General features: G+C 43.9%; 3 protein-coding genes across 3 annotated transcripts; 1 reads left to right on the forward strand and 2 right to left on the reverse strand.

Moving 5' to 3' along the window:
• Positions 1–24: 24 nt before the first annotated feature.
• LOC124314771 (sulfotransferase 1B1-like) lies at positions 25–1,996 on the reverse strand. Its single transcript, XM_046780123.1, has 7 exons — positions 1,385–1,996; positions 1,129–1,225; positions 900–1,062; positions 701–827; positions 527–624; positions 270–450; positions 25–162 (listed from the first exon to the last, which is right to left on the reverse strand). Exons 1-7 carry the CDS (start codon positions 1,608–1,610, stop codon positions 50–52), a joined length of 1,005 nt encoding a protein of 334 aa, XP_046636079.1. The 5' UTR covers positions 1,611–1,996; the 3' UTR covers positions 25–49.
• Positions 1,997–3,528: 1,532 nt separating this feature from the next.
• Positions 3,529–8,820, forward strand: LOC124314672 (hepatocyte nuclear factor 4-gamma-like). The gene is made up of 9 exons (XM_046779951.1): positions 3,529–4,948; positions 6,126–6,489; positions 6,555–6,649; positions 6,723–6,838; positions 7,184–7,354; positions 7,423–7,552; positions 7,619–7,738; positions 7,813–8,049; positions 8,136–8,820. Exons 1-9 carry the CDS (start codon positions 4,639–4,641, stop codon positions 8,471–8,473), a joined length of 1,881 nt encoding a protein of 626 aa, XP_046635907.1. The 5' UTR covers positions 3,529–4,638; the 3' UTR covers positions 8,474–8,820.
• LOC124314823 (DNA replication complex GINS protein PSF3-like) lies at positions 8,560–10,204 on the reverse strand. Its single transcript, XM_046780207.1, has 5 exons — positions 9,647–10,204; positions 9,387–9,525; positions 9,190–9,319; positions 8,986–9,126; positions 8,560–8,917 (listed from the first exon to the last, which is right to left on the reverse strand). Exons 1-5 carry the CDS (start codon positions 9,753–9,755, stop codon positions 8,828–8,830), a joined length of 609 nt encoding a protein of 202 aa, XP_046636163.1. The 5' UTR covers positions 9,756–10,204; the 3' UTR covers positions 8,560–8,827.
• Positions 10,205–10,553: the final 349 nt, after the last annotated feature.

The following is a 10,553-nucleotide window of genomic DNA, read 5'->3' on the forward strand; positions in this document are numbered from 1 at the left end:
AATCAAACCATCACATTTTTTTAAAAAAAGAATGAAGAAAATTCCCTGTTCAAATTTTGTCTACGAAGGTGATGTCACTTCCACGAAGACTCGATTCGGTCCACTCATCAACCTGGCGGCTCAGCTCGGGACTAAAATGTTTTTCCCAATCTCCCGTTTCACCTTTTGAACATTTCCCCCAAAAAAACAATTAACAAGATGCATTGTAAAGAATAAGACGATTCTATTTTGGGAAATTAATCGAGAGTTCCCTCTCTTGTTCCCATTACCTTTACGCATGAATTGGCCATTTTCGTTGAAGGATCCCGAGGTTTTTCCATCCTCCTTATTCACGGCCGAGTTCTTTGACAGATTTTCAAAGGTCAGGTGCTGAGTGAGTTTTTCCAGCTGATCCTCGCTGAGGGATTTGCCGAGAAATCGGGCCACTCTTTCAATCCCGCCTCGTAAATCCTGCAAGTTCCAATCAGACAGTTATTTCATAACTAATAAATCACGCCGACGTTTGTCCCCAGGTTGAATCGCCAACCTTTTTCAAATCCTCGTAGAAGAGAAAGAGGACATTTTCGTCGGTCTTTGCACGTTCCCATGCGCTGAGAATTTGTCCAAAGTAGGGCGAATAAAAGACTAAACCATATCACACGTTAAAACTCGCGTTAGCATTCAAAGCTGCTGGGCAAATAGACGACCAACTTATATTCACCTTGGTCCTGCATGAAACGGTGGGCGAAACTTTGCAAATCGCCATCAAAGTAGTGGAATTTGATCAGTCGGTGGTGAAAGTAATAGGAGACGATTACGTCCTTGGGATTACGAGCGACGTACACAACCTGATGGTTGGGTGATCAAAAATAAGATTCGTGTGAGCACTTGAATATACATTACATTCGGGCCAAACTCACTTTGCACGTCTCGGAGAGTTGGGGCGGCAGTAAATCCAACGGCAAATGAGTTTTGATGATCCTCGGCGACGTTAAATTGCCGACGAGTTCCAATTGTTTTCCAATCGATGGCAAGTGCGCATAATGGTGCTCGCCACCATTCCTCGGCACCAAGCATGGGAATCTAATATTTAAAGAAAATAATAAAAGAAGTGCAGACATGTAAAAAAAAGCACATCATGTAGTATACTCGATGAAAGGTGACCGATCGTTCAATTTCTTCTTGGCCCCTTCAAAATCGCAATCGTTGGCAATTAGCCAGACGAGCTCTTGAGTCCACGTCGTTCCTGAGTCAACAAGAAAAGAAGAAGAAGAAAAGGAAACTCTTTAGAAATTAGATAATAATACGTCACAGTTTACAAGTGGAACGACGTTGAAAGCGTTTATAAACGGATAGCCAGCTAAATATAGCCGAATAATCAAACAAACCCGAGTGATTGACTCACCACTTTTGGGGAAGCTCAGAACCCAAATGTCATCAGGTCGGACGTGGAAATTGTAGAGCTCTTCGGCGTGCTCTCCATACTGCGGCGTCAGGACAAATCCTCCCGGCTCACCACGCACCAGACCCTCGTCGTAAGATGGAAAGTCCTTGAGGAACTGCTCCTCGAGTGACTCTGGCATCGACTTGAACTCGACGTTCAAACGTTTCTTCTTCTCCGCATCAGCCATCTTCTTTTTCGACCGCAAATTTACAAGTGGGACAACCGCAACGAGACACAAAAAAGTGTGTTTCTAGTGAATTCAGGCCGAGAGACAAACCACACAATGTGTTCCACTACTTTTTCACTACAACCAAAAATCAAATCAATTCCGGCACTGGAAATCTGCTGGCCGACGGATGAAGCAGATTTTTGGGAGACCTGCGACGGAGATGTCGACTGAATAACTCGACAGCACCCGATTCAATCTGTGGAAAATGGATTGCTGCTGCTGTTGGAAATGGGTGTATCGGGGGCCTGTACAAAGTAAAAGGTATTGGAATGTTCTCTCAGCTCCAGCTCTCTCAAGGACTCGAGTTGCCGAGATAAAATGATAGCACTGTATTATGGACTCTCTCTTTTCTCCACACTCTTATGGCAATGGTCCTTGAAAGGCACAGACCTTTTAAAAAAAGGTTTTTTTGGCGATGGTGTTTATCGCTTTTTCGACTTGACGGAGGAAAGGACGGCAATTCTCAGGGACAATTCCGCCAAAAATCCTGTCATTATCAACATTTTCTTCTTTCTTCCGAGATTTGTTGATTTCAGTTTGTCGGAGGCGTTTCCATCCGTACGTAAACTGTACATGTATAATACCTCCCCCCCCCCTCTTTATTTTCCACGCGATACTTAACGCGGCAATCCAAAAAAGGGTCGCGTTACCGATACAAAAGTATTGAGATTTCACAGCAGATTCGGTTCGAATTCCAGAGCGATTTTATTGTCAAGCTGAATCATTCAATGTCTAAGCAATTCCAACGTAGCTGTGTATCCGTGTGCACCTGATTTTTGCTGCATCATTTTTATTTATTTGAAGGAGAAAGCCAACAAATATTTGGTCATCCAGAATGACTGCAGATAACAACGGGTACACAATAATGATACTACGACTCTTAATAGAATGATTACATCAAAAATAAATAACTTTATTTAAACAGGAGAGAAGGCCCATGAAGAAATCTGTGACATCATCGTGCGCAAACAATATTTAATACGTTATAGCAACTGATACGGCTAGTCAAGAGATTTTACAAAACTTTTTCTGGACTATAAAGAAATTGCGAAACAAATAATTTCTTGTCGTCACCTTTATCTCTTGCAACATTTCTACGGAAATTGTGTCTAGCCTGCACTACACATGTTCTAGTTATTAGGCAGCAAATGGTTCACCCCTAATACTTTAAAGGACATACATATTATACACCGTTATGTAACAACAATTGGTGCCGTCCTGGTAGCCAATAAGGGAAAACACGAATAGCGTGAGACATTGAATTATTTCCGAATGCATTGCAGGTCCGATGGACAAGGGAAAATGGCAATTTAGTCGGAAAAAGGTTTTCTTGTAATTCCAATCGAGTTGATTTGAATGCCATTTGCATGGAATCAGGTAATTGAAACTTACTTGGAAGTGCATACACAGCAGACGAAAAATAAAAATAAAACTCAGGAGACAGCGATAACCCCCCTCCGAAAAAGTTTTTTTCCTTTGGCTTCGTGATTACGTCAAGTCACGCAGCCGTCAGCTGGGCGACCCATGTTGTTCGTAGCCTAGCGTATCGATATAAGGGCTTGATCTGAACGTTTCGTTTCCACTATCGATTCCCATGCATGGGGGGGAGGAGGCGGCGGCCACTCGAGTCGGGTGTTGCTGAGCGGGCCGGGCAGTACACACACATCTGATATCTCGACAGAGAGTTGCGTGACCTTCGGGGTCGGCCGGCCGCCGCTTCAGCAAACAAAAATGCGAAAAGGGGGAAAAAAAACGGACGAAAGAATAAAGAGATGAAACAAGTCGTAATAATAAACGAACAAACAACATAAAGAGACTAGCGATCTATATATATTATTCGGACTGTACAAGTGCCCGACACACTGCTGGGCCAGTCAACAACTCACTTTCGATGATAATGCGTGTATAAATATTGTACACCACTACTACTACTGCTGGTAGGGCTCTTGTCTGCTGGTTGTTGAGTGGCCACTTAGTCAGTTGGCCGTTAAGAAAACACGCCCCCGCAGTCAGACATTGAGCACACACACAATCTCTTCATCAGATCGTTTCTCTCTGGAAACTTATACTATAACTGGAAATATAAATTGCCATTTGTGTGCAACAATGTCGTGAAAAAACAAACAATTGACGCTCATGCCGACGGTCTGGCAAATCGATCGATGCCATTTAATCGATTCATCATCACAGTTTGAATGATAATCCGCTCGTAGATGAGATTAGACGAGAGGAAAACGACGAAGAAGAAGAAGAAGAAGAAGAAGAAGAAGGAAAAGAGGGGAGTAAGATGATCACATTAGACGGCCATTTGACACGTCCAGTAGTTTGGGATTGAAGGGGAAGTGGCCAGCTTCGTTATCAGAGAGCGCGCTCCTAGTGAGTGTGTGAGCGTGTGTATCCTTAAGTGTGTGTGTGTGTGTGTTTGTGTGTGTGTGTAGGGAAAAAAAAGCGCAGGGAGCCGAAAGCGAGGCTGCAAGACTTGGGAAAAGTGATGTGATCCGTGGTGCTGGCCAGTCGGGCTACTGACGCACGGCAAACTCTGAGACTCGGCTCATCGCTCCTAGTAGCCCAGCCCAGTGCAGTCCAGCATTCCGTCAAGTGTGCGCTCACCGTCGGCAGTCACCGTGTGGCAGGGGGACGACCGTCGTGTCGTTTATATAGTCACACAGCGGGCGCAACCAGCGGACTGGAAGTTGACCCTTTCATCGCTTTGCTGGGCTCCTTACTGGAACGAGAGGCATCGCGCGCGAAAGGCAAAGTGCAATGTGCGACTAGGAGTTTGGAGTCCTGTCTGCTGTCCAGTTGTAAAGGGGAAAAATAAAAGAGCGACTGAATGTGTTTGTGATGGACGAGATGATGGTCCAGCTCTGAAAAGAAAAGAAAACAAATCAACTCCTTCTGGCCCGTTCCCTGCCAGCCGGTGTCCAAAGATCAAAGTTTTCCGAGCGACGACGACGCCAACGACGTACAAATATTTTTGATTTGGATGGTTTTTATTGGCGAGCCGTTCCAACGTTCAACGTTCACCGTGATGGAGTCATCGCGGGAGGAAACACCCCGTGCTACTGGAGCTGCCGGCCACGTCCAGGTTCAACAGCAGCAGCAGCACTACAGCATCCGCAATGTGAACCCGATTGTGGTCAACGCTGGCGGGATCCAACAGCAGCAGCAACAGCAGCAGCAGCAACACTACAGTCATCCGGCCGCTTCGGTTATTGTCCAGAATGCGGCCGTTCTCGGAGGCGGGACCGCCGCTTTAGTTAACATGAATAACAGCAGCAGCCCACAACACCCAGGTAAATAACAATTATTTCAATATTTATTCTTTCAATTTGTCATGGTCAAATGGAATTCCTCCGAAAATTAGAAAAATCATTTGTGGCATTTTATCGAATGGATGCACGCAGTCGCCAGGGCTCGAATATAATGCATCCGTTTCTATGTGCTTTATCTGCCCGGCCAGCCATTCTCTCCCTTCTGTGGCCCAAGTCGGTCAATAATCAGCCCCCCCAAAAAGAAAAATGTTGATTCAAAAACTGTCTCTCTCAGCCATAGATAGTGCCGACGCTTTGCTTGGTCATCTTTTCAACTGATAGCCAGTCATCACATATAGTATAGATGAGCTTCTTCTTCTTCCATTTCTTATCGCCCGAGAAAAATATGAAACAAAAACGAAAGAATCTTATCCAAAAAAAAAAAAGGAAAAACAAAACTTTAGCTGATGGATGTCTGAAGGGTTGCGACATGTACTCTGTGTGCCCGTCAGTGCGTTTCGAAATTTATCCCAGCGTGATTTTCTTGCACGAAAAAACCGTTTGCTAAGGTTTGAGACAGGGCCGCTTGCGACGAGGCCACTATGTGTCAGTGGCGATAAGAGCCGAGAGAGAGGTGGGTGGGTGAGACGAGAAGAAAAATAAAAAAAGGAGGAAAAAGAGGGGGTGGTGGTGGCCAAGGAATAAACTTGTGCGCGATAAGCCGGACGCCAAACAGTTAGCGCGTCCGGGCGTTTTGGCTATCCAATGCTGCAGCAGCACTCGGACAATTCGGTAAAATAAAATACCCAAACAAGTCTTTGCTCAATTATTCTAAAAGAATTTTTAAATGCTTCAAGATGTTGCGGTCCTTGTTGCCATGACAATTTCCAATGTTCGCAAGTGGTGGGGTATAATGTTCAGTCGCCGGTTGTGAGAAAACCAAAAATCCAGTACTGCACACACACACAAAACAGCCAAATAAAATCTCCCAGTAGAGAGAGAGAGATGCCAACAAACAAAACACTTGGCCATTTATGTGTTGGTGGAGAGAGATGGGCGGCGTAGATAATAGCGCAATCGGCCATCACTCGTTGTTGGCTTCGTCAGCATGCTACCGCACGTTTGGTTGCCTGAGAAATTCCTTCGTCTGATACATTATTCCGTCTCCCTTTCGTTGGCATTCGTATTCTCAATCATGAACGGTTTTACGCCGGCGTAGAGACGCTACAATTGCTACGTATGCGCTACGATGGGGAGGATCCGTTGGATTTTGATGATAACCCGATCGATGGTGGTCGTGTCATGTTTCCAGTGACGGATGCCAGCTCGCTACAGTTGTCGGTGACGGCATCCGGCTCCTTGATTCCGGCACCAGCGTCAAGCGTCAACAGCGTCGGTTCCAGTTCACCGACCGGTAGCAACGGCAACGTGACCGGCGGCATCAGCGCTGTCGCCGCCGTCGCCACCTGGTGCGCCATTTGCGGAGACAGGGCCACCGGCAAGCATTACGGAGCCGCTTCTTGTGACGGATGCAAAGGATTCTTCCGCCGATCAGTCAGGAAAAATCACGTCTACACTTGCCGGTATCTAATCATTATTAATTACAAATTTTTAAAAGCATTTCAATAAAACTTTCTTTATTCAATAGGTTCAATCGTCATTGCGTGGTAGACAAAGATAAACGGAATCAATGCCGCTATTGCCGGCTTGGCAAATGCTTCAAAGCTGGCATGAAAAAAGAAGGTATAACTGGCTAGAAAAATAAAAAAAGTGTCAAATAACATTCAATATCCAATCGTTTTGTGTGTCACAACAGCCGTTCAAAACGAACGAGATCGAATCAGCAGTCGCCGACCGAGTTACGAAGAACCGGTTTCTGCCAATGGGTTGACCATAAGTGTTCTCATCAATGCCGAAACCATGAGCCGACAGGTAAAAATTTGGTTACTTGATTTCTATTCGTCAAACCCCTTAAATCTGAATTATAACCTTGTAATAATTCCCAACTCTTTGTTGGGAATCGCTTGCTTGTCAATTGTCCGTTTGTCGCCCATTTCCTTCTATCACATCTTTAACTGACCTACAACCGCCTCATAATTTCACTAACAGTTTGCTCAAGTTTGATCAATTTTTTTTCTTCTCGTTTCTATCTTTTTTTCTCTCTCACACACACACACACTACTATCATTCACTCTCTTGCGAAAAATAAAAAAATCTGTGCGAATGTGCTGCGATTTTTTTCCTTGTCCCTCTCCCGATCAACTCTTTCCTTTCTAGTGTGAAAATTTGTATTTAAATCAGCTCTCAGCCGTCAACGATTACGATTTGAACAGCAAACGGATGGCTACCATCAACGATGTTTGCGAATCGATGAAACAGCAGTTGCTCTTCTTGGTCGAATGGGCCAAATACATCCCCGTTTTCAGCGAATTGCCACTGGATGATCAGGTAGAGTGACACATTTAAAAAAAATTTCCTTTTTAGCCAATTTGATGATGTCGAATTCGAATTTCAAGGTGGCGTTATTGAGGGCCCACGCGGCAGAAAACCTCGTTTTGGGAGTTGCTCGAAGATCTATGCATTTAAGAGACATTCTTCTACTGGGCAACGATTCCATCATGCCCAGACAATCGGCTGGACTTGGGGGTAACTACACTAGCTGCCTTATTGCCAAAAGATGTTGTTAATGATTCCTATTCGGCAAACAAGCAGAGATCGAGATTTACCATATTGGCATTCGAATAATGGACGAGATTGTGAAACCTCTACGAGATATTCAAATGGATGATACGGAGTACACCTGCCTCAAGGCCATCGTCTTCTTCGATCCTAGTAATAAAAAAACGTCGATTGCCAACTTACTATTTGAATCTTGAGTCTGACGTGAGCCTTTGGGATGGCACCAGATGCAAAAGGTCTGGGAGAGCCGGCCAGGGTAAAAGGGATTCGCTACCAGATTCAACAGTTGCTGGAAGACTACGTGGCCGATCGACAGTACGCAAGTCGGGGTCGGTTCGGCGAGTTGCTGCTAGCCTTGCCGCCACTCCAGTCAGTTGCTTGGCAAATGATTGAGCAGATCCAGCAAGCCAGATACTTTGGAGTGACCCGCATCGATTCTCTGCTACAGGAAATGCTTCTAGGAGGTATTAATAGAATTTGAAAAAAAAAAAAAAAGTTATTTGAATTGGTTAACGATCGATTAAACAAACAATCTTACCAACATTTGAAGGAGCTTCACTTGAATCGGTTGGTAATGCAAACAATTCTGCCCCTTCGTCTGGGTACAATCCGCCCGTTGTGGTCCCATCTACACTGACCGCAATGGCTCCACTTTCAGCAGATTCGTCTCCCACGCACTCAACGGGTCCATCTCTTACAACTCTTCCTCTCCTGAATGGGCAAAACGGATTAGGTGGGCATCAGTCCATGATGATGGACCGTGGACCACCGCTGACCATGTCTCCAGACTCTGAGGATGACGCCTTTCCCTTGGGAGCATTGTCCAATCACCACCACCAGCCTTTCAAACAAGAGGTGACGGAAGGAATGGACAATGCGTACACATAGGCCGATACTTGACCGTTCCCGAATTTTACAAAAAGAAAGAAAAATGCTAAAAAAAAAAGAGAAAAAAAGGGTTTTGTTTTGTTAAGTTAAAGTTTTAAGAGATAATCTATTCGATTTGAGAATTGCGCGGCAAATATTTTCCAAAGATGAGTAGCACAATTACTATAACAGGGACTCAACATATCCATCGTGTTGCTACCATCAGGGTTTTTTTTTCCATTCAAATGTGCGTCATTTCTATTAAAAACAAACGAGTTAATTGCTTCTGATTGACTGTGTCGAACTTCATAGTTGCTCAATATAATTGTTAATTAGATAGGGGCCAAATACATCTGACAAACTGGTAATTGAATCTTAAACAGTCACTTCTGCAAATTTTCTCTTTCTGTGACTGGCTACTAGAGTAGCTGTGTTGATCTTGCTGGATTCTCTTCGGACCCATTCCTGTTGAAGCAAAAGTGATTACAAAAGCAATAGAGAAATGATGCATCAGAATCTAAATTAATGAATACCTTGTAGCTTCTGTAACTCAACTGACCAACTCCAAACAACTTTCTTTCTAATTCATCCAAGTTTGCAATTATGTGTACTGTTTCGTGGTGTGTGGAATGTTGAGACATGTCCATAATTTGTCTCAAACGGTTACGAAGGGTCTGCACACACAAATTTGTAGTAGTTAGCGAAAGTTATATGCAAACAGAATTTGGGTAATCAACCTCAACCAGGCTCCTCTTGATATCAAGAGAGTCCTTCAATTCAAGATTTGCCACATGTAGTCCCAGATCATAGAAATAGGGGCCCCATTTATGGAGGTCGACAACTATACTGTCTGCCTGGAGGATCTGTCTATAGAATGTGGAAGTGAAATTGGATTTAATCCAGAAAACGAAACTTTATCAAGATATTTAACTACCTGTAATTGACTTTGTAGTGTCTTGGAATTTCAAGTGTTACAATTTTTTTGGCATGAAGGGTGGGTACCATCCAGAACGGCAATTCTACTTTGCTTCCTTGTTTGAGGTTTTCATTGTCAGCCGACTGATCAAGCATACCTGAATCAGAAGAAAAGGAGATGTAACTTGGTAATCTGGTACATGATGGTAAGCTGAATTGCATGAAATCATCACAACTACTTGAGATAAAAAAATCTTAAAATTGAATAAGCTTGTTTACCTAACTTGGGAACAGCTACTTCGAATTTGCAAGACACCCTGACATCTTGAAGCACAATGTCTTCTATGGAAAAATAGTTTGGACTATAACTAAAATGCAAGTGAGGCATTATAAAAGTCGTCAAGAGTTGAAATTAGAATGAAAAGAAAAGTGTAAAGACAAGATTAGAATTCAATGTTGTTTGATTGTCACAACGAGATGTCAGCAGTCGTTTTCCCGCTCTGCACCGCGTTGCCACATCATCCACAGTCAACATTTTCCTTTTTTTCTTTTGGGAAGACGCCCAAAATGGTCGACTCTATGCCACAAATTGCTTGACGGTTTTGGTTAAAGTTATTTCCCCCGAAAAACCTCATCGTAAAAAAGGGTCTACGTGTGACGACGAGCTGAGTCACGCGTTCAGCCGTTCACCTGGCTCGTAATTACTAAAGAGAAATGATGTATTTGCGAGTTATTGCGCCAAAGATTCCTAGACAGGTAATCTCTTGTCGAAAACTAGGAGCCGCCATATTTTCGAGCTTTGACTTGTCCAACAAACAGAAGCAGCTTGTGCTTGTGCTGTCTGTTAGCCGAGCCAAGTGATTGCGTCGTCGGAAGACAGAAATAAACCTGGAGCCCTTCCCTTGGGTTTCCTCCACCGCGCCAGCAGCAGCAGCAGCAGAGTCAACTCTGCTCGAATAGAAATATCGTCTCGAAAAGATATTTCGGCCAATCGTCGCTCCCTTGACGTGATTGGTATACGCAGACACCCACTCTCGATTTGTTTCTTCTTCTCCGGAACTATTCCCGCTATTATCTCGATTAACGATGATATTTAATTTACATAAACTCGCGAGTTCATTTTTCACACAATTTGGTGTGATTGAATGAATTCTATTCTATTCATTTCGTGATGGTGTCGGAGGTT

Source organism: Daphnia pulicaria, chromosome 10 (genome assembly GCF_021234035.1).
Source record: "Daphnia pulicaria isolate SC F1-1A chromosome 10, SC_F0-13Bv2, whole genome shotgun sequence".
Classification (NCBI taxonomy): domain Eukaryota; kingdom Metazoa; phylum Arthropoda; class Branchiopoda; order Diplostraca; family Daphniidae; genus Daphnia; species Daphnia pulicaria.

Coding starts and splice junctions, on each gene's coding strand:
- LOC124314771 (XM_046780123.1), bottom strand. CDS start 1,610: ATGGCTGATGCGGAGAAGAAGAAACGTTTGAACGTCGAGTTCAAGTCG. Junction 828..899: donor AACTCTCCGAGACGTGCAAA/GTGAGTTTGGCC, acceptor CCCAACCATCAG/GTTGTGTACGTCGCTCGTAA. Junction 163..269: donor TGGCCAATTCATGCGTAAAG/GTAATGGGAACA, acceptor AATGTTCAAAAG/GTGAAACGGGAGATTGGGAA.
- LOC124314672 (XM_046779951.1), top strand. CDS start 4,639: ATGGTTTTTATTGGCGAGCCGTTCCAACGTTCAACGTTCACCGTGATG. Junction 6,839..7,183: donor CCGAAACCATGAGCCGACAG/GTAAAAATTTGG, acceptor TTTCCTTTCTAG/TGTGAAAATTTGTATTTAAA. Junction 7,355..7,422: donor AATTGCCACTGGATGATCAG/GTAGAGTGACAC, acceptor TCGAATTTCAAG/GTGGCGTTATTGAGGGCCCA.
- LOC124314823 (XM_046780207.1), bottom strand. CDS start 9,755: ATGCCTCACTTGCATTTTAGTTATAGTCCAAACTATTTTTCCATAGAA. Junction 9,320..9,386: donor CACTACAAAGTCAATTACAG/GTAGTTAAATAT, acceptor CACATTCTATAG/ACAGATCCTCCAGGCAGACA. Junction 8,918..8,985: donor TGAGTTACAGAAGCTACAAG/GTATTCATTAAT, acceptor TTGCTTCAACAG/GAATGGGTCCGAAGAGAATC.